Source organism: Bufo bufo, chromosome 9 (assembly GCF_905171765.1).
Source record: "Bufo bufo chromosome 9, aBufBuf1.1, whole genome shotgun sequence".
NCBI classification, from domain to species: domain Eukaryota; kingdom Metazoa; phylum Chordata; class Amphibia; order Anura; family Bufonidae; genus Bufo; species Bufo bufo.
Window position 1 is genome coordinate 52704075 of NC_053397.1, and position 27306 is coordinate 52731380.

Genomic DNA, 27306 nt, shown 5'->3' on the forward strand with positions numbered 1-27306 from the left:
GACATTAATGTGGGTGAACAGCATAATGACATAATCTGGATAGACAGTGCATGCGGAGGCTGGAAGGGTAAAGCAGAGGTTGAGTTAGGCAACAGCCTTTCGTGTTCCTGGGTGGTTCATTAATTATAGAATACTACTGTAACTATTGTAATCCTTCAAACTGATATTTCCAAGCACTTACAGATACCATCACATACTCTCCATGTGTATGAATAGCAATCACTGTGCATTTAGGACAACGTTTCTTTTTTATTTTTTACTTAACCACTTCATTACTGAGCAATTTTTAGTTTTTTACTCAATGCTGTCCCAGAGCTATAACTTTTTTTTTTCTTTTCTGATCACATGGTCATATGGGGCTTTTTGTACTTTCTCATGACACCATTTACTATTGCATACGATATAGTGGAAAGCTGGCAAAAAAATTCCAAATTGGTGAAATTGAAAAAAAATAATTTCAATTAAATTCCGCCACACTTTTATTGGTTTCGTTTTTATGGTGTTCCCTATGCAGTAAAAATTATGGGGTTCATTTATCAACCTAAAATACTAAAAAATTGGGCGTATATCAGGTGCAGATTGCATCGCAACGGGTTAGCTGCACCGCAATCTGCAACTTTTCCCCGCTCACTCAGTAGGTCGATCTCATTCATCATTTTCTACGTCTGTTGTAGGCTAGGGCTACACGACAACATGTGTCGCGCGACACATAGGGCATAACTACACTGCAACATATGTCGCACCAATGTCGCGCAAGAATTTTTATAATGATAGTCTATGGCAGGGCTGGCCAACCTGCGGCTCTCCAGCTGTTGTAAAACTACAATTCCCACCATGCCATGCTGTAGACTGATAGCTGTAGGCTGTCTGGGCATGCTGCATACCTTTGTTTAACTAATGTATATGCTATAATAGGAATGCCACCCAATAATGTTGCATCCTCAACTTATGTTCATGTTTACAACATATTCTATTACGTATTGACATGATTTTTCTTGCATAAATCTTTCAATAAATACCCCATTGAAACATAAAAATTGTCGCTCAACACATGTCGTCGTGTAGCCCTAGCCTTAGGCATAGAAAATGGTTTTGGGGGCGTGGCTTCGGCATGGCGGCGTGAGGACGTGCACACCAAGAGCTCCGTAATCCCCTGCAGCAGCCTGGCCAGAAGAAGCACATAAACAGCTCCACCACGGGCCATGACAAGAGGCAGGCGGTCCAGGAGCCAGTCTACAGTCCCCTCAGGCCAGACACTGAGCCGTTTCCTCCGCTCCGGCCCCGCTCACCCACCGGGCGCAGAGATCCCCAAGATGGCGGACGCATCGCCGGAGCTGCGGCCTACCGCGCCGCCCTTCTCCCCGGCGCTGGCGCACAGTCATCACGCCTCTAGTAAGGAGACATCAGGAGGCCTCATCTTCGCTGATCCCGCCACACAGCAACGAGGAACCCAGGCTTCACTGCGGGGATCCGCTTCTGCAGCACAGTCACCCGCACAGAGGGGCCCCTGCTCTTCAACTATGCAGGTACCACCCTCACCTCAGGAAGTGGCTGAGACCCCCTCCCTTAGCCGGGGCATGCCGGCCATATTCTCTCCCACGCCGCAACTATTGGATGATAGACCAAGTGACTCACCTCCACCGCCATCACTAGACCGCACGCTGGCTGAATTATGGGGGATGGTGAAGGCTCTACCCACTAGAGCTGACCTAGAGGCACATGTTGCCAGAATTTAAGCTAATCAAACCCAGGCCTTGCAGGCTGTTCAGGCCACAGTACAAGCCAAAGATGAGCGTGTATCGTCTCTAGAACAACAATTTGGGGCGTCTTCATCTAAACTGGCCTCTCTCTCGGACGTGTTGCCAACACATACTTCTCGAATGAGAGACTTTTCACTCCACCTAGACGACGTCGAAAACAGGGGTCGCGGTAACAATCTTAAGGTTTGTAACCTACCTGAATCAGTTACCGGCGACCGCCTTTACGCCGCAGTGGTGTCTATCTTTAACATCGTCCTGGACCGACCGCTACACAGTGAGATTGAATTGGACAGGGTCCACAGGACCGCAGGTCCCGGACCTCGGGATCCAAATACACCACGGGATGTCATTTGCCGGGTCCATTTTTATAGAGTAAAGGAGGACATCCTACACAAAGCCTGGGAGAAAAAAGAAATACTCTTTGAGGACGCTCTGGTGCTGATCCTGCCAGATGTTTCCCGCCTAACCCTGTACATGAGATGCCTGGTCCGACCACTCCTGGAGGCCGTCAAACAGACAGGTGCTACATATCGCTGGGGCCACCCGTTCCACATTATCATTAGGAAGTTGGGAGGCCAATCCATTCCTGTCCGATCTCCAGAGGATCTTCCAGAAGCCTTCGCATTCCTAGGCATCCCACCGGTTTCTGTCCCAGACTGGACTGCTCCCCCCATGTTCCAATCTCGGTCGCTCCCAGGCGACCCATCTGGAAGACCTCAGCGCCCTCTTCCACATCGTTCGTTGGGTGATCGTCTTCAAAATTCATGGGACTGCCGACGACGTCTATCCCTGCCGAGATCCTCTCGTACTCCACCCCGCTGATGGCCCTGGATTGACGGCTGGCTGATCTTTATTTAGCCGTACACCCACAGGACCTTCGATTGGACTTGGTCCGCAGTTACCGTCAGTCACCTGGGTGACCACTTTTACTCTCAAGCCTTGTTACCTCCATTTAGCCACCTTGGCTTTTCTGCTAGAGACGAGGCTGCCTGCTACGATTTACTCTGCAGAACTGTGTGCTTCCTCCCCACATTGTTTCCTTACTCTGAAGATGGGGGACCTACGGTTGCTCTCACTATGTTTATGTATTGAGTTTATCCAATTGTACTTCCGCTGTCAGTTGTTCCATTTCCCCCACTAGGGCACTGTGTACTCTACCACTTCTGGTTGTTTCCCGGAGTGGGTGAATCACAGTTTATTAGCAATATTGCTACCGATTAGTAGTGTTTTTGCTTTTTGATTATCCCTCACTAATTCCCAGTTGCCTATAACCTTTCCTTCCCCCCTCTCTCCTTCCTTCTCCCTTCCCAACCACCCCAATCTCCCTTTTCTCTTCTTTGCTCTCTTACTCTTGGGTCTTCTAATTACAACTTGCCTACAGTGGCAATGTCTGATATTCTGTTAATTTCTCTTAACGCACAGGGGCTGAACATTCCTGAAAAACGATCCTCCCTCCTCAGACTCCTATGGAAGAAGCGTGCGCATGTTGGGTTCATTCAGGAAATGCACTTTCGCTCGGACGCTATTCAATCTCTCACCGACCGCCGGTTTCCATATGTGTATCACAGTACCTCTCTTGACTCCAAGACGAAGGGAGTCTCCATTTTAGTCTCGGGAGTCTCCATTTTTTTTTAATCAGATCTTTTTTATTGAGCGTTTACAATGTAAATACTTTGTTGTGCAGATCTTACATAAAAATGATATACAGACATAACTTTTATAATGCTGACATCAGTCAGGCTACCAAACAATCAGCAATACTCTAATTTTCACCCTTCCCCTCCCGCCCCAGTGTAGCACAGAAGTACAAAAATACAATATTAGACATTGTTATTCAGACGTCGAAACGACAGCCAGGTTTCCCATAATTTCTCAAATTTTGATGGGCATCCACGCTTCTGGTATACCACCCGTTTATAACTTAACATCGTGTCTACTGTACCTAAGAATTCTCCTAGGGTGGACGGCGCTGTCTGTATCCAATGCAAGGCAATTAATTTCCTAGCTACATATAGCACTCTGCCTATCGCTATTTTATGTACCTGACTAGTGGCCAGTTCAGAAACATAGCCTAGCACACACACTCTAGGATCAAGCGGTATCCGTACCTCGTATACGTCATGTATAGTCTGAGTTATCATTTTACAGTATCTCCCTAGCCTCTCACACTTCCACAGCATATTCATCAAGTCCGCAGACTCTACAGAGCACCTTGGACAGTCAGCCGTAGGTCTAAAACCTATGCGGAACAAAACGGTGTCTTGTAGACCCTGTGGACTATAAACAGCTGCGAGAGTTTACGTCCCTCGCTCAAGGAAGAGAAAGGTATTGCCTCTAGTATGTCAGACCATTGATCATCCGTTAGTTCACCTACATCCTTTTCCCACTTGCCCCTAGCCACCAGCGGGTGTAATAGCAAAAACTTATCTAATAGCAACTTGTATACACTGGAGATCATCCCTCTTTTCGCCCCTTTAGACAGAATCTGATGTAGTGCGATATCCCTCCCAGCCATTACAGTCGGACCCCTAAATGTGGAATTGTATGCGTGTCTCACTTGAAGGTACTTATAGAAGTGAGTCTTAGGTAGCTCATACATTTCTTGCAGCCTGGAGAAGGACATTAACTTTTTATCTTCCAGAAGGTGGCCTAATCTCAGAATTCCCTTCCTTTTCCATGCTCCAAAATCAGACAAAGAAAGGAACTCCGGCAGCACAGGATTGCCCCACAGTGGAGTGTATTCCGTATTGCCAACAATTCTCCTTAGCTGCTTAACCCTATTCCATGTAGACTGCATCAAATACCCCAGATCCCCCATCGGACCACCTTTCCCGGCACCTTTAGTCTCCAGGAGCAACATTAGGTCACTAGATGACAAGCAATGAGTAAACAACTGACATGTCACCTCACTCGGGTCCAGGTCCATCCACCCTTTGAAGTGCTGGCATTGTGCAGCCAGGAAATATACCCAAGGGTTTGGTATTGCAAGACCCCCTTCCGTTTTAGGATATTGCAGTGTTTCAAGTTTAATTCTCGGTTGCCTCTTGCGCCAGATGAGCTCCCTGAAAATAGCATTAATCTGATCAAATTTAGACTTTGACAGCCAGACCGGGGAATTATGCAAAATATTAAGTAACTGGGGCATCAACACCATTTTAATAAGATTTGCTCTTCCCGCCACCGATAGATATAGTTTACACCACGCCCTAACTTTACTCCTAAACTTAATAACCAACGGGTCAAAGTTAAGGCACTCAAAGTCCCGAAGTCTGGGGGATACACATATACCCGAGTACTTAAAGGATACTACGCACGGAATATTCCTCTCTCGCACAATCTGCGACTGCGCTTGCCCGTCAAGCAGCATAATTGCCGACTTACCCCAATTTATAGTCAGACCCGACAGGGCACCGAAGCGGTCAATAATTGTCATAGCCGCTGCCAGGGATGGACCAGTGTCCCCTAAAAAGAGCAAAGTGTCGTCTGCATACATCACCACTTTATTGTTAACTGCCCCATATTGGAACCCCCAAATGTCTAAAGACCTGCGAATCGCTGCAGCTAGAGGCTCAATCGCAACAGCAAATAGCAGAGGCGACTACGGGCACCCCTGTCTAGTGCCCCGGCCCAAACAGAACTTGGGGGACACCCCACCATTCGCCCTAATACATGCTTTTGGACTAGAATATAGCACCCGGACCCAGGATATGTACTCATCTCCAAATCCCATATGCACCAAAACTCTCCACAGGAAGCGCCATTCAATGCTGTCAAAGGCCTTGGCCGCGTCTAAAGAAAGGATTGCTCTATCTCCAACATTTTCAGCTGGGAGTTGAATACTGGTAAACACTCTTCTTATATTGATTGACGTAGATTTCTGAGGCATGAAGCCAGTCTGGTCAGAGTGTATGATAGACAAAATAACTTTAGATAGACGCATCGCCAATACCTTCGCAAGCAACTTAACGTCAGTGGAGAGCAAAGAGATCGGTCTATATGAGTCAGGGAGAGAGTGATCCTTGTCCGGCTTAGGAATGACGACTATGAGCGCCTCCTGCATAGACGGAGGTAACACCCCCCTTTCCTTAGAATAATTAAGTACCTTCAAAAGTTCTGGGAGCAGTACTTCCGCAAAGGTTTTATATACTTCCGCTGGAAGCCCATCTAAACCTGGCGCTTTGTCATTAGTCATAGCACCCAATGCCGCTCTCATTTCCTCCAACTCAATCGGCTCCTCTAACCGCATACTATCCTCCCTTGACAACTTAGGAAGATCCAATGTATTCAAAAAGGCGTCAATCTCCTCATCTGAACATGACACCTTAGAAGTATACAGAGAGGAATAAAAATTATTTTGTATATTTAAGATGTTCTCAGTATCACGCCTCAAGATGCCATTGGAATCTATCAGGCCAGTAATACATTGCAAACCTTGCTGAGCTTTCGCTATAATCGAGAGCATATGACCGACACTTTCCCCTTCTGTAAAAAATTGTTGCTTGTAAAAGAGCCGTTTCCTCTCCGCTACCTCCAAGAGGTGACATCTCAGCTCCTCCTTCCTAGCCTTTAAAGCATGTTGGATAAAAATAGGTAGTCTAGCCTTTGCTATGATTTATGAACGTCTAAGTAGAAGGTGTAATCCTTTTCAGATGGATGTGTCATTCGCCATACGTCCCACAGTTTTAGCGGGGAAAATCTTAGGTAACGGATTTTCCTTTGGGTTAAGTGAAATTTCCCAGAGGTGGAGTCTATTGAGGGTTCCATCACTAAATTCAGGTCCCTGCCTACTATACACATTCCTTCACCAAATGATCATAGCCTATGAAGAGTCTCTGTAAGCCAAGGAATCTGCTCTGTGTTGGGAGCATAAAGGCCTGCTATGGTGACTAATGTGTGTGCAATAGTGCCTTTTAGAAATCTACCTTCGGAGTCATCTAAACGTGCCTGTATTGTAAAGGGTATATCTTTCTTTATAGCAATGGTAACACCTCTAGATTTCGACTGTCCATAACAGGAGTGAACTGTCTTACATTTAGATTCGGTGCTGGATGCACCGAAATTATAGAGAGGCCGCCGCCTCTTCATAACTTTGGCGATCCTTCGTCAGTGCAGGGGCTTTATTAAGACCGGCTTCTAAAACCCTGGTATTAATAAATGATACCCTATATGTTCACTCCTTTCAGTACAATTAAAGCAATACCACACTTATCATTTTGCATGTGTTTTAATTATTGTATTATTTTTTTATTTGCATCACCATACAATGACCTCACTTTTTGAAAGACGATCTGTACTGCTTTATTGACATCATTTTGGATGTGTATGACTTTTTGATCACTTTTGTATTTGATTTTTTTTGGGAGGTGAAGAGACAAACAAATGCTGAATGTTCAATTTTGATTTATTTTTTCAGTTACGGATTTCACTGTATGAGATAAATACTTTTTATATTTAGTGGTTAACACATTATGATCAGGAATGACGATTTACATTTTCTTGGCTCAAATATGCTTTTTCAGCAGTAGAAGTGTCTGTATGCGGTAGTATGTTCAATTACTTAGAGCGTAGCTATCATTTCAGGAGACTTTTCAAAGTCATCGTGTGTACATGAAGAATAACAATGTGGCTATTATATGACTTATTCTCTGTCTCTAATGGTCAATTCTACTTGAGCTAATGGAGACAAACTATCTGCTATGTTTTTTCCATACACTGCATACCTAGAAGAGATCTTTGCTGCTTCTGAGGGGGTGCTACAGAGCGACAGGGGAGCAGGAACCTATAGAACATTATACTGCAGCACTAAGCAGTGTAGCTGTGAACTCAGATCAGACCCCCAACGTTGATCAGACCTCAGGGCAAAAAAAGAAAAACAAAAAAAAAAAGAACTCACCTCTCCTGTTCCGGCCGCCGCACCTGAGATCCAATACCCTTCCTGCCGCGCTGTGACCTGACATCGCACAGTGTCAGGTCATAGAGCACGCCTATGTCCTCACAACGTGCACATTTCACAGTACAGCGTGTGGCGCCAGCAGACGAAGATCAGGGAGTGGTGAGTACACAGCCAGCAAAAGGAATGATGTAGTCACCGCTCCTGCCATAATAATTAGTGCTCACTAGTATTCGTCCTACAAGATGCACTGACATTTCCCCCCCACTTTTGGGGGGAAAATTGCATGTTATAGGGCAAAGAAATATGGTTTTTCATGTAACTTTTCTGTGTAAAGATATATTACAAAGTTTCTTATATTCTCCTTTACTATTGATCTATTCACTTGAATGTGGCTGAGCAACAAAACTACAACACAGCCAATGGTATTGTTGCTCAGCGCCATTAATTTGCAATAACAGATACCATTGATTGATTGATTGGTTGGTTGATAAGAGCGGTGAATTTTTTGGGGGGACTTTTTTTCTATTAACATAGTTTTTCAGGCTGAAAAAAAGACATCCATCCATCGAGTTCAGCCTGTTATCCTGCAAAGTGATCCAGACGAAGGCAAAAAAAAAAACTTTGAGGTAGAAGCCAATTTTAGTAATTTAAGGGGAAAAAAATCTTCCCTGACTCCAATCAGAATAACTCCCTAGATCAGCGACCCTTCTCCAGAAATCTAATAACTATAACCTGTAATATTATTACACTCCAGAAACACATCCAGGCCCCTCTTGGACTCTTTTAGTGAATTTCCCATCACCACCTCCTCAGGCAGAGAGTTCCATAGTCTCACTGCTCTAACCATAAAGAATCCATATATTAAACAACAGAAAACAAAAATATGCTAGTACTGATGCATGGAAAATGTATATGCTTCAGTGTTGCTCAAAAAGGGTCCAAAAACAGAGCCCGGAAACTATAGGCCGGTAAGTTTAACATCTGTGGTTGGTAAAATGTTTAAAGGTTTTCTAAGAGATGCTATCTTGGAGTACCTCAATGAAAATAAGCAAATAACACTATATCAGCATGACTTCATGAGGGATCGGTCATGTCAAACTAATTTAATCAGTTTCTATGAGGAGGTAAGTTCTAGACTTGACAGCGGCGAATCAGAGGATGTCGTATATCTGTATCAGTAATAGAAAACAGAGGGTGGTTTCTAATGGTACACACTTAGATTGGGTCACTGTCACTAGTGGAGTACCTCAGAGGTCAGTATTGGGCCCTATTCTCTTCAATATATTTATTAATGATCTTGTAGAAGGCTTGCACAGTAAAATATACATTTTTGCAGATGACACTAAACTGTGTAAAGTTATTGACATGGAAGAGGACAGTATACTGCTACAGAGGGATCTGGATAGATTGGAGGCTTGGGCAGATAAGTGGCAGATGAGGTTTAACACTGACAAATGTAAGGTTATGCACATGGGAAGGAATAATGCAAGTCACTCGTACATACTAAATGGTAAAACACTGACATGGAAAAGGACCTAGAAATTTTAGTGAACAGCAAACTAAGCTGTAGAAACCAATGTCAGGCAGCTGCTGCCAAGTCCAATAAGATAATGGGTTGCATCAAAAGGGGCATAGATGCCCGTAAAGAGAACATAGTCCTACCACTTTACAAATCATTAGTCAGACAACACATGGAGTACTGTGTACAGTTCTGGGCTCCTGTGAACAAGGCAGACATAGCAGAGCTGGAGAGGGTCCAGAGGAGGGCAACTAAAGTAATAACTGGAATGGGGCAACTACAGTACCCTGAAAGATTATCAAGAACGAGATTTTTGTATAACTTACCAGTAAAATCTCTTTCTCGCTCTTCCTTGGGGGACACAGAAGACCTTGGGTATAGCTCAGCTCCCTAGGAGGCGTGACACTAAGTGAAAACTGTTAAGCACCTCCTCCAGCAGCTATACCCTCAGCCTGGAGAGAGAGACTGCCAGTTGCGTGTCCAAGTAGTGAGAAAAAGGCAATGACCAACAATGTGGAACCAACCAGCCAACTACCCAACGGGGTAAACCAAGTCTGTAACTGTGTAGAAAAAACAAATGAATGGGTGGGTGCTGTGTCCCCCAAGGAAGAGCGAGAAAGAGATTTTACCGGTAAGTTATACAAAAATCTTGTTTTCTCGCCCATTTTCCTTGGGGGACACATTAGACCTTGGGATGTCCGAGAGCAGTCCAAGAGGGGAGGGACCACAGCTCCAAGGTGAAGCACCCGTAGGCATCAAGGAACTGCCGCCTGCAAAAACCAGGCGGCTCAAGGCAGCATCCGCCGATGCATCAGTATGCACCCTGTAGAACTTGGTAAAGGCATGCAAAAAAAAAAAAAACAGTGGCCGCCGTGCACAAATGTTCGGCCGAAACCCGATGTCTATGGCCCCAAGAGGCACCGACCGCTCTGGTGGAATGAGCGGCAACACCGAAAGGCGGAACCTTGCCCTTGGTGCGGTAACCTCAGCAATAGCCAATTGATGAAGCGGGCGAAAGCCACCTTGGAGGCCAGCAACCACAAAAAGAGTCCGAGCACCGAAAGGAGCCGGTGATCTCCAAGTAAACCTTCAAGGCCCGAACAACGTCCAAGCAGCGCAGTGTCCGTTCCCAGGGGTGGGAAGGGGAGGACGATGGCCTCGTCGAGAAGAAAGGCAGATACCACCGTCAGAAGGAACGGGATGGAGAACAGCCTTGTTGTGGGGAAGGACAGAAAGGCTCGGAACAAAAAAAAAAGGCCGCTAATTCAGACACCCGTCTGAGAGACATGATGGCCAGAAGGAACAGGACCTACAGGACAGAAGGCGTAGAGAGATCTTCTGTAACGGCTCGAAGGGGGAAGCTTGAGCGCCGAGAGCACAGTATTTAGTTCCCAGGGCGGTACCGGGGGACGGTACAGAGGAACCAATGAGCCACCCCGTGGATGAAGGTCTTGACAGGCCCGAGAGGGGCCAGGGGACGCCGGAGGAGGATGGATAGCGCCGACATTTGACCCTTCAAGGAACAGAGTCCCAGTCCCAGGTCGGACTGGAGAAAGGACCGAACCGTGGGGGTGTCTTGCCTCCTTGGACACTAAGCAAAAACTAGGAGTCTATCTTTCCAGGCTGAGGGTATAGCTGCTGGAGGAGGGGCTTAACAGTTTTCACTTAGTGTCACGCCTCCTAGGGAGCTGAGCTATACCCAAGGAAAATGGGCGAGAAATTAGGGTTATTCACTTTAGAAAAAAGACGACTGAGGGGAGATCTAATTAATATGTATAAATATATCAGGGGTCAGTACAGAGATCTCTCCCATCATCTATTTATCCCCAGGACTGTGACTGTGACGAGGGGACATCCTCTGCATCTGGAGGAAAGAAGGTTTGTATACAAACATAGAAGAGGATTCTTTACGGTAAGAGCAGTGAGACTATGGAGCTCTCTGCCTGAGGAGGTGGTGATGGTGAGTACAATAAAGGAATTCAAGAGGGGCCTGGATGTATTTCTGGAGCGTAATAATATTACAGGCTATAGCTACTAGAGAGGGGTCGTTGATCCAGGGAGTTATTCTGATTGCCTGATTGTAGTCGGGAAGGAATTTTTTTCCCCTTAAGTGGGGAAAATTGTCTTCTACCTCAGTTTTTTTTTTTACCTTCCTCTGGATGAACTGGATGGACAGATGTCTTTTTTTCGACCTTATGTACTATGTTACTATGTTGTTGGCTTCTTTTCCTATTGAAGTTAATAGAGAGACAACTTTAGGTAAATTTCAAATGGTGTATTGCATCCACATTTAAAGGGGTTTCCCAGGACTTTAATATTGGTGACCTATCCTTAGGTATATTAGATCAGCCCCTGTTGATCAGCTGTGTGCAGGAGCAGCATAGCTTCGTACGCTGTGCCTTTTCACTCCAGTGATGCTCCCATTCACTTCAACAGGGTTCGCTATTGAGTACAGCATCTAAGGGGTTAAATGGCTGGCCCTGGAGTCTCAGCTGTGTTATAAACCTGCAACCTCACTGTGACATACTCTTATGGCAGTTCAAGTCAAGGGCATTACTGCTGTGAATTAATAGTGCATTGCAGGGCCACAAGGGGTTAAATCACAACTTGAAACCATATTTCATTCTAAAAGCATTTCATGCAACAACAAAATGTTTATTTCCCATTCCACTGGATTTATATCCCCCCCCAGGCGGATGGAATTATGCAGAGCAAAGATTGAGACTGTGTGTGGTGCAGTCTGATTAATTATCAGTAGATCACAAGGCTCTTTCTAATTCATTTTGATGTCCAAACCACTTCTGTCCCATGATGAAAAGTATTAAGAAAGACACATATGAACCCGATTCTCACCAAGAAAATATTTAATCATAAAATACACAATCTGTATGAAAAAGACAAATATAAAATATTAGTGCCTGGAAAACATGTATACAAATAAATAGCAGAATGTACACCATATACAAACATAATAGAAGATACGCAATCAACACGGCTCATGTCAGTGCAGAAAGAAACCGGCAATGAGCTACATATAAACATAGGCCTTAACACAGCAAAAGCTGTCAGACTAAGACACTTTCATTTTAGGATCCCTTTTCATTAAGGGCTAATTCACATGACCGTATGGTCGCCGTGCCCGTGCTGTGGACTGCAAATACCGGCCCACTATGCACAGCCAGCGGCCGTGTGAATTCCATATTGCAGTGCGGACACACTAACTTGAATGGGTCCGTGATCCGCAAAATACAGCAAAAGGTAGGGGTCATTAAGGATCAAAACACTGCGGTTGTAAAGGAGGTTAATGTTCTCAGCCAACAAAATCCAGTACTAGACAGTAATTTGCTCGTATTTAAGCTGATTTGTGTGGCCTATTAACTGTAAACAAGATAAAGAGGACCAGGCAAAGTTAGCCCGGCATACAAGACGCTGGACTTTATAAATGTCCCGATATGTCTTGTATAAATTTGATATTGGACAGTTCAAGTACTGCTTCCTCATCTTTTATAGACAAGCCGCATCTGAAATTAGTCCTCTTTTCTTCCTCCTTTCGGCCCTGACCCTTGTAATCCAGGGAGAAGATGATCTCGGATGGAGTTTGGGCTGTAGCATCGGTACCTTGAAAGGTTCTTCCGAACTTTGCTCCTAGCTTAATGCTATTTGGTTGCATATTCATTCCCCTGCTATCACGGTTCCCTTTTACGAAGGTGACACCCTACAGTCGCCCACAAATTTGTCTTACTCATCTCTGCTGCCTTGTAAAAAAAATGTAGTACTTCTAGTCAAATAAAGCATTGATTTGGCTGTCAATTAGCCATCTGAACACGACAGCTGTGACCAGTGGTGAAATTCTAAAGAGGTCATCATCATCATACCTGGAAAATAATATATTGCTAAAAACACAAAACTGCTTTCCTTATAGGTTATAGGCCTTCAGATAAATTCATCTCCTCTTTAATGTACTTAAGCATACCGCTGAGAGTGCCTAGATCGGGAGTGTCACATGTTGTGTTACAATGATCGACAGCATGCTCTAACGGGTTAAATGAGGTTTCGGTGAAATTGTCTGATGGTACAAGGACATTCTTGTCGCTGGCAATCCTCGCTAGTGAAGAATCGGACAGGATGAAGTTCTTCATGCCTTCCATCCTATTTTTGAAATCGACAGAACTAACATCAGAAAGGCTTAGGTCACTTAACGAATGGTCCATGTTCCAGTTCAAATCAGAGGATTCTGGAAGTTTGTATGATTCCAGAGCCTGGCAGCCACCAAATATATCAGGAGAAAGAGAGGAGTGGTTTGGCATTTGCTTGAGGGCAAGTGATCTTTCGTATCCTGAAATACGGGCTTTTAACCTGGTCAACTCAGACTCCTGCAGAAGAACACAAGAAACCATGAGGAGTATTATGGAAACCAGTATCACAAGCAATAATGATGACATTTGCAGATATCCAAATGATATTTTTAAGGTGACCATAACTGAGACTATGAGAACCCAATTACTCCCAATTCCCTGGAAATGTGTCACTAGGAAATTACCTATTGCTTAAATGGGTTTTTCCCGGGAGATAACATTTAGAATGCAAGCGATTGGTGGAGTGGGTCGTTCCTACTGTGCTGAGCGGAGACCATGAAGTGGAGAGCAGCAGGGGCCAGACCAGCTTCAAAACAGCATTAATGTATTAAGAAAAAAACAGCTCAGCTCCTACCCCTCTCTGCACAATGACCTCTGCACAGGTCATAGAACAGTCTCCCATAGAAGTCAATACACGTCTCCTGATGTAAAGCATCTCTCTAAATGTTGTTAGCCACCCAGGAAAGATGGCTACCCCCATATTCATTGTGGTAAATGAGTCCTATGGGATTTTCATATTGATGGCCTATCCTATTACTGCTCCTTGAGTTATAATAAATCTATTATAATGAATAAAGCCAAACAATACAAAAGCACTACCAGTAGGACAGTTGGAGGGGTGTTTTTTTTTTCATAGGAAGTGAAATAGGTACCTATCTGTTAAGACCAAATCAAAATTGATAATGTTATATTAAAAGGGGTTTTTACAAAACGGATCATATTAAAAGGCATGCCCTCTACTCAGATTCCATCCCAATTAGCCAGGTCAGTGATTATCCTAGAGAAACAGACTGGTGCAATAAGAGCTTATTTAGATGACTACAAATGGATATGGTGCTCCAAACTAATATCATAAAGACAAACGGAATTGTATCTCAATAAATGTAATTTACCTTCAGGATTAACACTTCATTAGTTGCTTTGATCACCTCGTTTCTGGCTTCAAGTTCAGTTTTTAAATTAGCAATTGTATCCTGAGCATCATCCAGATTTTGTTTCAAGTGCTGCATCTGGCAAAAAATGGAATGAAAATAAAGTTGTACAAAGTGTTTTTAAGAGAGACAAACTGATGTTAAAACATTTTTTTTTATATACCATATTTTTCAGACTATAATATGCACTTTTCCCTTTAAAAGCTGGGGAAAATAGCAGTGCGTCTTATAGTGCAAATGCAGGAGGCGCAGGAAGTGGTAAGTGAAGCACTGCAGCTGACTGTTCTCACCGGGCCCCGATTTGCACTGTGTCCTCACTGCATACAGTGTCAGGACATAATGCATGTAGGCGCGCATTAAGACCTGAAGCTGTGCAGCGTCAGGTCATAGTGCAGAGCAGGGTCCGGAAGAAGACCAGGGAGTGGCAAGTGAAGGAAGATCGTGCAGCCTGCAGCAGGAGAGGTAGTTAATTTAATTTGCTTGTCTGATCTGAGGAGGAATGGGGGTCTGATCTGAAGAGGAATGGGGGTCTGATCTGAAGAGGAATAGGGGTCTGATCTGAAGAGGAATAGGGGTCTGATCTGAAGAGGAATAGGGGTCTGATCTGAAGAGGAATAGGGGTCTGATCTGAAGAGGAATAGGGGTCTGATCTGAAGAGGAATGGGGGTCTGATCTGAAGAGGAATGGGGGTCTGATCTGAAGAGGAATGGGGGTCTGATCTGAAGAGGAATAGGGGTCTGATCTGAAGAGGAATAGGGGTCTGATCTGAAGAGGAATGGGGGTCTGATCTGAAGAGGAATGGGGGTCTGATCTGAAGAGGAATGGGGGTCTGATCTGAAGAGGAATGGGGGTCTGATCTGAAGAGGAATGGGGGTCTGATCTGAAGAGGAATGGGGGTCTGATCTGAAGAGGAATGGGGGTCTGATCTGAAGAGGAATGGGGGTCTGATCTGAAGAGGAATGGGGGTCTGATCTGAAGAGGAATGGGCGTCCGATACAGAGGTCTTATCTGAGGAGGAATGGAGTCTGATGTGAGGTCTGATATGAGAACTGATGACAAATATTTGTTTTCTTATTTTCTCTCTCTATATCCTAGGTGTGTCTTATAGTCTGAAAAAAACAGTATATATGGAAAACAAATGATCAAGTAAGGGCAAGTTCCCATCTGTGTTGCAGGCTCTGTGCGGGGCCTCAGTCACAAATTATGTCAAAAACAGCAGAGAGAAAAGTCTTGCATGCAAGACTTTTTCCTCAGCTAAAAAAATAAATAAAAAAAGAGCTCTTCCAGACATAACCAAACAGATCCCATTGACTATAATGGGTCTGTTTGGTTTAAGTTATTTTCGTTGCTCTGGTCCTATAACAGCAGAACAAAGGAAATAAAGATCTCTAGTATGAAAGAGCCTAAAACCTCCTTACTCCATTTTTGGCAGGACTGGCTGACCATCTGTATGTGGTTGTCCCGACGATGTCAGGAGAACGAGGGTTGGCTGATGAACTTAAACATGTCTAATCCTTCGTTCTAACAAGCTATAAGCCACCATAAGAGGAGACTGGAAGCATCTTATTCCCCCCCCCCTCCCCAGCTCATATACTGTAGTTCAGAAGACAGCTTTTGAAAGTGTAGGTGCACCAAAACATGTTCTCGGTGACCTCAAAGTCTTGAGTTTAGCACTTCCCTTGTTACCACACCTGTCTATTATCATCTCAACATATCAGGGCGATAATTTCATTTCAGGAAAAGTTTCTCTTCTTTCTCCTCTACACTTTAGGGCTCTTTCACACTTGCGTTGTTCTGTTCCGGCATAGAGTTCCGTCGTCGGGGCTCTATGCCGGAAGAATCCTGATCAGGATTATCCCCATGCATTCTGAATGGAGAGAAATCCGTTCAGGATGCATCAGGATGTCTTCAGTTCCGGAACGGAACATTTTTTGGCCGGAAAAAATACTGCAGCATGCTGCGCTTTTTGCTCTGGTCAAAAATCCTGAACACTTGCCGCAAGGCCGGATCCGGAATTAATGCCCATTGAAAGGCATTAATCCGGATCCGGCCTTAAGCTAAACGTCGTTTCGGCGCATTACCGGATCCGACGTTTAGCTTTTTCTGAATGGTTACCATGGCTGCCAGGACACTAAAGTCCTGTTTGCCATTGTAAAGTGTAGTGGGGAGCGGGGGAGCTGTAAACTTACCGTCCGTGCGGCTCCCGGGGCGCTTCAGAGTGACGTCAGGGCGCCCTCACGTCATCCATGTGCATGGGGCGCCCTGACGTCATTCTGGAGCGCCCCGGGAGCCGCACGGACGGTAAGTATACTGCTCCCCCGCTCCCCACTACTACTATGGCAACCAGGACTTTAATAGCGCCCTGGCTGCCATAGTAACACTGAACGCATTTGGAAGACGGATCCGTCTTCAAATGCTTTCAGTTCACTTGCGGGCACTTCCGGCAAATGGAGTACACGATGGATCCGGACAACGCAAGTGTGAAAGAGGCCTTAGCCCTATATGGCTTGGAACCATAATAGTAACCTGTATGTATACAGTCCTCCTTGCAGCCAGTTTTAGGTACAGATTTACATCTGGGCCTTTTCTTTACTTTTTAACAACTGATTTAGGAATTTTGAACAAATAATCAATTAATTCAAAAAGTGAGAAAACTTTTAGTAAGAGCCATAGCAGAGGGGGTAAATGCATTCAGTTTTGTTGTATTTATTTAGAAAACTTTGTGATCGGGGTCAGAAACCCTAATGTAATGTGCTGCTATTCAATAAAGCAGGACAAAATTAGGAGAATCCAAATGCTTATACATCACTGTGACAAATCCTCTGTGGCCTGCTGCTCATACGTGAGAAAAGTAGTAATCAACAATCAAAAGCAGTTTAGGAATCCCCTCTCCCGGGACGGCTTTTACCTCTTCTCTGGACTGAAGATCCATTGCCTCCAGCTTACGTGTAAGCCTGTCTGATTCTTTCTGAGATTCAGCCAGCTGCTGTCGGGTTTCCATGAGCTCTAACTGAGTGAATTGCATGCGTTCCCGTGCCAGCCTCACTTGCTGGCTGAGATCATTGCCCTCTTGATGCTGCTCAGAGATGCTCTTCTGCTGCTCTCCAATGGTCTAAAACAGTAAAGAAGATTCCACCTGACACCTTTAATACTTGTGAAGATTATATATTAATAGAGGACTAAATCTTAAGTAAAAAGCCTATAGAATGATATTTCCAACATAGCGGTAATCATATACTGTGGTCATACATACAGATATCGCCAAACACTCCATTGTACCCTTCCTATTCGACCCCCACCCAACAATTTGCAGTTAAGGCTGAGTTGACACCTGCACTGGAGGCTTCGTTTCCTGGCCTCCATTGAAATTCCATCAAAAGTATCACATGGGACTATTTATCTGGTGAAATGGCGGACTCTCTAACAGAAACCAGACATACCCCATGATTGTCAATAGGGCACTGTTCGTTTTAGGCTACTTTCACACTGGTGTCTTGTCTATCCGTTTGTGAGATCCGTTCAGGGCTCTCACTAGCGGTCCGAAACGATCAGATTTGCCCTAATGCATTCTGAATGGAAAAGGATCCGCTCAGAATGCATCAGTTTGCCTCCGATCCGTCTCCATTCCGCTTTGGAGGCGGATACCAAAAAGCTGCCTGCAGCGTTTTGTTGTCCGTCTGACGAAACTGAACCAAACGGATCCGTCCTGGCACACAATGTAAGTCAATGGGGACGGATCCGTTTTCACTGACACAATCTGGCACAATAGAAAACGGATCCGTCCCCCATTGATTTTCAATGGTGTTCAAGACGGATCCGTCTTGGCTATGTTAAAGATAATACAAACGGATCCGTTCTGAACGGATGCAGACGGTTGTATTATCTGAACGGATCCGTCTGTGCAGATCCATGACGGATCCGCACCAAACGCCTTACTTATGTGCCAGATCCAGAACTTCCATTGATCTGCTCCTATGACTGTACAGAATAATGGAACTCATTAGTGCCTAAGCAAAGACTTTGTCCCTCACACGGCCATAACTGTCTGTGGAGCTACTCACGTGGCAGTTTTTTTTTTTTTTTTATGACCAGTAAATATCATCACATGCCCTATTGTTGCCATTTTAATGGCCTTAAGGTCCCCACATAAATAAATGGGCCAATTTATAATGCCCATTAAGGTGGGTGGAAGGCAGGGAGTTAAAAACTAAAAATAAGATACTGACCTCGCCACAGACAGTCCCAGAAACGCTCGTTCTGTACCGTAGGCAGCAGGACCTGCACTCCCAGCATCATGACGTCACATTACTAGGCTGAGATCGTTAGGTCCTGTTGCACAGCAAGTGTTCCCGGGACTGTCTGTGGCGAGGGGAGTATTTTACTTTATTTTTTATTTGCTGCCACTATAGTGGGTGGGTGGGGGGATGTTGGGTTTGGGGGAAATATTATAGGGGCCATTGAAATGAATGGGTTCTCATCCAATCCGCAAAGAAAAAAAAAAACGGAACGGACATGGAAACAAAACACGTTCGTGTGAATGTAGCCTTATAGTGGGTGGAGCTGGTGCTAAGTTTTCGTCCCAGAATTACGCATAGATATAACCTCCACATCTTGCAAGATCTACACGGCCGTTATAACACCACTAGAAAACACAAAAAAAATCTGACTGCGGTCCCACGCCACTGCCCAGTTTCAGGCCGCTTCTAGTCATAGCAGGACAATCTGTGGCCTCAGTGGTCATGTGTGTGAACGGAACATGCTGTTTAAGCAGATATGGCCGCTGAGGCCTGTGATTGGTTATGATGATATCAAGCCATTTCCTGGTCCTGCGGAGACTAGAAGTGTCTGGGAGCGGGGAGGATATCAGAGGTGGCAGATCCGCAAAGAGGAGACTGCTTCTTTTTTAATGGGGCACAGGTTAGGGCTACTGAGGTTGTTGGCTGGACACCCCTTTAGTATTGTAATTGTGAGATCGCCGATTCCGTTTTTACTGTAGTGATGTGTTCTCACTAACCTGCTCCATCTCCATTATTGTTTGCTGCTTTTTCTCAGCTTCATTTTGTAGCTGCGTTATATGTTGGTCTTTCTGTAGCAACTCAAAATCTTTTTCACGGAGCTGACCCTTTGCTTTTTGTAGAGTTTCATCAAGATTGGAAATCTGTCAAACATCACAGAAACAGACAGTGTAAGGCTACTTTCAAATTAGCGGGTTTGTTTGCGTATCCGTCATGGATCTGCAAAACGCTTCAGTTACCATAATACAACGGCATGCATCCATCATGAATGGATCCGGTTGTATTATGTCTTCTATAGACATGACGGATCAGTCTTGAACACCATTGAAAGTCAATGGGGGGGCGGATCAGTTTTCTATTGTGTCATAGAAAACTGATCTGTCCCCATTGACGGATCCGTCTTGTCCGCACCACATCGCAGACAGGAAAAACGCTGCTTGCACCGTTATTCTGTCCGCGATGGGAATGCAACCAAACGGAACGCATTTTGGTGCACTCCGTTTTGTTCAGTTCAGTTTTGTCCCCATTGACAATGAATGGGGACAAAACGGAAGTGTTTTCTTCCGCTATTGAGATCCTATGATGGATCTCAATAGCGGAATTGAAAACGCTAATGTGAAAGTAGCCTAATATAAACCTAGCTACAAATGACTGCTTTGAAATTTTATTATTGGGCTCAGTTCACATCTCGTGTTTATACTACGCTCTGTGTGTGTTGTACTGGGCGGGTATTCTTATATAAATAAATGTGGAAAACTCAGCTTGTACATTTGGCACTGTGGTATAGTAATGATTATTCTCCAATTTATCTACTACTAAGCTGGATGTTATACATTATACTCATGCAATTAATAATGTAAATGAGAATACGATGTTCTGGTAATGCCTTTATTGGATGTTACATGGCTATTGTACAAGCACTTCTATATTTTTGCAATTTACAGAAAATTGATAATAAAAATGATCTGATTAAAAAAAAAACAAGGACCACTCACCTGTTTAATATAGTCTTTTGTTTCCAATTCAGATTTCTTCAGGGTGCGCTCAAGATGAGAAATTTTCAGTTGCAGCTCCTCTTTATGTTCCCGAATACTCATGTCTAAATGAGTGAGCTGCAAAAGCAAGCAAGTGACAATTTATATTATTCTGCCTGTAATTAAAAGCGGGACACAACAATAGGATTTTTGGCACTAGAACAAATTTACGGAAAGTAGTGTTGAAAGGAAAAATGTCTTCTGTCCATTATACGTGTCTGGTTCCTTATGTGAGTTAGTAGACATTACCGTCCTTTAGGAATGGATCGTAACACACGTTTAATTAATTGCTGCCACTGATAATACATCCTATATGTTATATTTCAATATTCTCATTCGTCACGGCACCATTACTTTATATATATGTTTACTGGACGTGATAACGACAATGTAGAGGTAATTTTTAATACTAACTTGTGCTGCTCTTTGTTTTAGCTCCCAGTTGCGATCTTTTAGGGCTTGGTCCAAGTCAAGCAGCTCATGATCTCTCTCTTCCAGTTCAGCCTTGCATGTCCTGTAATAAAAAATAAAAAATAATAGTTAAAAAAAGCTGCTTGGCTATTTTCGGCACTCCCATGGAAATGAATGGAGGGCGGCTGGGCATGAGCAGTGGGCACTCCGTCACTTTGCGGGCTCCATTCTAAGGATAGGTGCGGGTCCCAGAGGTATCCTAGCGATATGCCCCCAATGTCCAAGACGAGGCTACCCCTTTAAGGGGTCAAGTTTGCACATTATCCCCTGTCCACAGGATAGGGCTAGGATGGCTAACCTCAGGCATTCCAGCTGTTTTAAAACTACGACTCCCAAGATGTACACTTTCCTGGCTGTTCTCAGAACTCCATAGAAATGAATGGAGCATGCTGGGAGTTGTAGTTTCACCACAGCTGGAGTGCCGGAGCTTAGCCATCCCTGAGATAGGGGATAACTCTAATCTCTAGGGGTCCAACTGCTGGGACCACCACTGATCTGGAGAATGGGAGTCCCATTCCTCAAATCTGATGGAAAGGCAGGTCAAGCGTGTGCCAGTCATTCTCTATGAGACAGCCGGAAATAGATAAGCACTATACTCCTATGTCTCCAGCAGTACCAAGGAAAAGGAATGGAGCAGGAGTGAGCATGCTTGACCTGCCGCCCCATCAGACTTGGGGAAACGGAACCCTCATTCTTGGGATTGTGACGGTCACAGTGGTCGGACCCCCAGAGATCAGTTAGTTATTCCCTATCACAACCAAGAGACAGAGACAGCCCTGTACAGCAAACCAGAGTCTATGTGCTGCGACCACCCATTCCTGAAAACGAGGTGATCCAGGTCCTGTTTCTTGGTGGGGAGCAAACTACAGATGCACTGAGGCAGCTAGGCGAGCAGAGCTGAGAATAAGATAAGGCTAGTCCTTGGAGGGATCACATTTATATATTTACACGTCAAGTCTTTGTACAAGCAGTTAAGATGGTTAGAAATTCACCTTAATTCTTCTCTAAGGGTTTGTATTATCACTTCTTTCTCTTCCACTGACAGGCGAGTCTTTGTGAGCGCTTCTTGTAGCTCCTCAACAAGCTTCGTACTCTTCTGCAAGTCCATTGTCATCTCTCCTTTTTTAATCAGATCATTTTCAGCAATGGCTACTCTCTCTTGTAGTAAAGCCACTGAAGAAAAATACATAATGTACAGTAAGAATTGTACTAGCCCTGATATTAAATGAAGTGCATAAACACATTCTCCTCTACATTGAAAACGATCAGAATATTTTAGAAGCCTTAGTGAGTACCTACAGTAACCAGCAGGAGAAAGGATTTGGAGCGCTTTCAGAATGTGTTTGATAGAGACAGTGCTCAGTTTCTTTCATAAAGATCACCAATCCACTATTTGGGTCAGATGGAGCTGTATACAGCTACAGTATATACAGAATGGCTCCTTAATGGACGCAGCAGACAAAATTTCTAAGAGCTTATGTCAATATATATTTAAGGGTCCATTCACACGTCCGCAAAACACGGACACCGGCAATGTGCGTTCTGCATTTTATGGACTGCACATCACCGGCACTCTCATAGAAAATACCTTTTCTTGTCTGCAATAGGACATGTTCTATTTTTTTTTGCAAAACGGAACTGTTGATCCGCAAGTGCGGATGCGGACAGCACATTCCAGCCCCATTGAAAATGAATGGGTCCGCACCTGTTCCGCAAAATTGCAGAACGGATGCGGACCCATTTTGCGGACGTGTGAATGGACCCTAAGAAAAAAGTGGCAGGTACAAGCCTGGGGACGCAAGCCATTCGTGCACACGTCACTCTGGAGGCCAATGATTGGCTGCAGTAGTCACGTGAACATGGACTGGGCGTCATCACTTCTGGTCCAGTGGGAATGAAAATGGCTGGTAAAAAGAACGGCGGCACTGGAAAAGGCGAGTGACTTTTTTTAATTAGGTCGTTAGTAAAGCCTGATCGTAAGTGCAGGTCTTACCAAGCTGGGTCTTATCGCTCAGATCACTTTGTGTCCTCTGTAACATCAACTCCAGTTGACTCAATTTGTCACTCTTAGATTCCCTCTCAACAGTGGCAGTCATCAGCTTTATTTCTGCTTGGTTCAGCTTTTCTTTGCAAAGGTCCAATTCATCCTTCAGCTGACTAGAAGAAAAGATGTGTTATAGAACTGAAATAACTAAAGCTAAAACATTTTTTACAATACTGTAATCAAAAGGGGGGTTTTCCGAGACTTTTATACCGATGATCTATCCTCTGGGTAGGTAATCAGTATCTGATCAGTGGAATTCCGACCCCAGGGACCCCCGCCGATCAGCTGTTTGAGAAGGCAGCGGCACCCCAGGAGCGCCGCGGCCGTCTCACTGTTTACCGCAGGTCAAGTGACGTCACTACTAGCATCACTGGACTGGACGCGGCTAAGCTCCATTCAAGTGAGCGGGGCTTGACCGCCCCCAGGCCAGTGATACTAGTCGAGACGTCACTGGGCCTGAGGGAAACAGAGAGAAGGCTGCGGTGCTCCTGCCTTCTCAAACAGCTGATCACCCAGGACCCCGGCCGATCAGATGCTGATGATCTATCCAGAGGATAAATCATCAGTAAAAAAGAACTGCACCTTTAAGACTAGGGCTGCAAACAGTGTCTACAGAACCCATCAGAAGGCGATTGCACGACCATGGGCTATGAGCCAGATGTCCAGATACAGGTGCTCCATTGACCTCATGCCACCATGCTCAAAGGCTATCATGGTGCACAGCAAGACTGCAATTAGGGTTGGAATGAAGGTCTGGTCCTCTTCCGAGATGAGGAGGACCGCCTCCAAAATGCGTTCTACATGACGATTATATTTTTAACCCCTTCAGGACTGGGCTCATTTTCACCTTAAGGACCAGGCCATTTTTTGGAAATCTGACCAGTGTCACTTTAAGTGCTAATAACTTTAAAACGCTTTGACTTATCCAGGCCATTCTGAGATTGTTTTTTCGTCACATATTGTACTTCATGACACTGGTAAAATGAAGTCAAAAAAATTATTTTTTTTTGCACAAAAAAATACCTAATTTACCAAAAATTTGGAAAAATTTGCAAATTTCAAAGTTTCAGTTTCTCTACTTCTGTAATACATAGTAATACCCCAAAAAATTGTGATGACTTTACATTCCCCATATGTCTACTTCATGCTTGAATTGTTTTGGGAATGATATTTTATTTTTTGGGAATGTTATAAGGCTTAGAAGTTTAGAAGCAAATCTTGAAATTTTTCCGAAATTTACAAAAACTCAATTTTTAGGGACCAGTTCAGGTCTGAAGTCACTTTGCGAGGCTTACATAATAGAAACCACCCAAAAATGACCCCATCTAAGAAACTACACCCCTCAAGGTATTCAAAACTGATTTTGCATACATTGTTAACCCTTTAGGTGTTGCACAAGAGTTATTGGCAAATGGGGAGGAAATTTGAGAATTTCATTTTTTTGTCTAATTTTTCATTTTAACCCATTTTTTCCACTAACAAAGCAAGGGTTAACAGCCAAACAATACTGTATCTTTATTGCCCTGACTCTGCCGTTTACAGAAACACCCAATATGTGGCCGTAAACTACTGTACGGCCACACAGCGGGGCGTAGAGTGAAAGGTGCGCCGTTTGGTTTTTGGAAGGCTGATTTTTATGGACTGGTTTATTTACACCATGTCCCATTTGAAGCCCCCTGATGCACCCCTAGAGTAGAAACTCCATAAAAGTGACCCCATCTAAGAAACTACACCCCTCAAGGTATTCAAAACTGATTTTACATACGTCATTAACCCTTTAGGTGTTGCACAAGAGTTATTGGCAAATGGAGATGAAATTTGAGAATTTCATTTTTTTGCCTAATTTTCAATTTTAACCCATTTTTTCCACTAACAAAGCAAGGGTTAACAGCCAAACAAGACTGTATCTTTATTGCCCTGACTCTGCCGTTTACAGAAACACCCAATATGTGGCCGTAAACTACTGTACGGCCACACAGCGGGGCGTAGAGTGAAAGGTGCGCCGTTTGGTTTTTGGAAGGCTGATTTTTATGGACTGGTTTATTTACACCATGTCCCATTTGAAGCCCCCCTGATGCACCCCTAGAGTAGAAACTCCATAAAAGTGACCCCATCTAAGAAACTACACCCCTCAAGGTATTCAAAACTGATTTTACATACGTCATTAACCCTTTAGGTGTTGCACAAGAGTTATTGGCAAATGGAGATGAAATTTGAGAATTTCATTTTTTTGCCTAATTTTCAATTCTAACCCATTTTTTCCACTAACAAAGCAAGGGTTAACAGCCAAACAAGACTGTATCTTTATTGCCCTGACTCTGCCGTTTACAGAAACACCCAATATGTGGCCGTAAACTACTGTACGGCCACACAGCGGGGCGTAGAGTGAAAGGTGCGCCGTTTGGTTTCTGGAGGGCTAATTTTGCTGGACTGTTTTTTTGACACCATGTCCCATTTGAAGCCCCCCTGATGCACCCCTAGAGTAGAAACTCCATAAAAGTGACGCCATCTAAGAAACTACACCCCTCAAGGTATTCAAAACTGATTTTACAAACGCTGTTAACCCTTTAGGTGTTCCACAAGAATAAATGGAAAATAGAGATTAAATTTCAAAATTTCACTTTTTCGGCAGATTTTCCATTTTAATATTTTTTTCCAGTAACAAAGCAAGGGTTAACAGCCAAACAAAACTCTTTATTTATGGCCCTGATTCTGTAGTTTACAGAAACACCCCATATGTGGTCGTAAACTGCTGTATGGGCACGCGGCAGGGTGCAGAAGGAAAGGAATGCCATATGGTTTCTGGAAGGCAGATTTTGCTGGATTGTTTTTAGACACCATGTCCCATTTAAAGCCCCCTGATGCACCCCTAGAGTAGAAACTCCAAAAAAGTGGCCCCATTTTGGAAACTACGGGATACGGTGGAAGTTTTGTTGGTACTAGTTTAGGGAACATATGATTTTTGGTTGCTCTATATTACACTTTTTTGTGAGGCAAAGTAACAAAAAATAGAAATTCAGAAATTTCATCTCCATTTGCCATTAACTCTTGTGGAACACTTAAAGGGTTAACAAAGTTTGTAAAATCAGTTTTGAATACCTTGAGGGGTGTAGTTTCCAAAATGGGGTCATTTTTTGGAGTTTATACTCTAGGGGTGCATCGGGGGGGCTTCAAATGGGACATGGTGTCAAAAAACCAGTCCAGCAAAATCTGCCTTCCAAAAACTATATGGCGCTCCTTTCCTTCTGCGCCCTGCCGTGTGGCCATACAGCAGTTTACGACCACATATGGGGCATTTCTATAAACTAAAGAATCAGGGCAATAAATATTGAGTTTTGTTTGGCTGTTAACCCTTGATTTGTTATGGGAAAAAATGAATTAAAATGGAAAATTTGCCAAAAAATAGCTGTTTTGGCACTGTTTTTATTTTTTAATATTTACAACGTTCATCTGACTGGTTAGATCATGTGCTATTTTTATAGAGCAGGTTCTTACGGACGTGACGATACCTAATATGTATACTTTTTTATTTATTTAGGTTTTACACAATAATATCATTTTTGACACAAAAAAAAAACATGTTTTAGTGTCTCCATAGTCTGAGAGCCATAGTTTTTTCAGTTTTTTGGCGATTGTCTCAGGTTGGGTATCATTTTTGCGGGATGAGATGACGGTTAGATTGGTACTATTTTGGGGTGCACATGACTTTTTGATCGCTTGCTATTACACTTTTTGTGATGTAAGGTAACAAAAAAATAGCTTTTTTGACACAGTTTTTTTTATATTTTTTTTACAGTGTTCACCTGAGGGGTTAGGTCATGTGGTATTTTTATAGATCAGGTTCTTACGGACGCGGCGATACCTAATATGTCTACCTTTTTATAATTTATCAGGGTTTTACACAATAATATTTTTGAAACAAAAAAAAAATCATGTTTTAGTATCTCCATAGTCTGAGACCCATAGTTTTTTTATTTTTTGGGCCATTGTCTCATGTAAGGGCTCATTTTTTGCGGGATGAGGTGACGGTTTGATTGGTACTTTTTTGGCGTACATGCGACTTTTTTGATCACTTTTATTACCTTTTTTGGGAAGTAAGGTGGGCAAAATTTCAATTTCCTCATAGTTTTTATTTTTTTATTTTTATGGCGTTCACCGTGCGGGGAAAGTAACATGACCGTTTTATAGATCAGGTCGTTACGGACGCGGCGATACCTAATATGTGTAGTGTATTTTTTTTTTTTTTTTTTATTCAGTGATAAATGTGTTTTTTTGAAACTTTA

General features: G+C 43.7%; 1 protein-coding gene across 4 annotated transcripts in view; it reads right to left on the reverse strand.

Annotated features, from left to right (window-relative positions):
• Positions 1-12091: 12091 nt before the first annotated feature.
• Positions 12092-27306, reverse strand: part of CCDC18 (coiled-coil domain containing 18) — a 56412-nt gene continuing 41197 nt past the window's right edge. For all 4 annotated transcript variants that reach the window (XM_040407889.1, XM_040407890.1, XM_040407888.1 and 1 more), the window contains exons 20-27: positions 22973-23136; positions 21972-22152; positions 20923-21022; positions 20470-20586; positions 19474-19617; positions 17368-17571; positions 14421-14537; positions 12092-13545 (exon numbers count right to left, since the gene is read on the reverse strand). In XM_040407889.1, coding sequence (XP_040263823.1) covers positions 13096-13545; positions 14421-14537; positions 17368-17571; positions 19474-19617; positions 20470-20586; positions 20923-21022; positions 21972-22152; positions 22973-23136 — 1477 coding nt within the window. In that variant the 3' untranslated portion in view covers positions 12092-13095. The remainder of the gene's footprint in view (positions 13546-14420; positions 14538-17367; positions 17572-19473; positions 19618-20469; positions 20587-20922; positions 21023-21971; positions 22153-22972; positions 23137-27306) is intronic.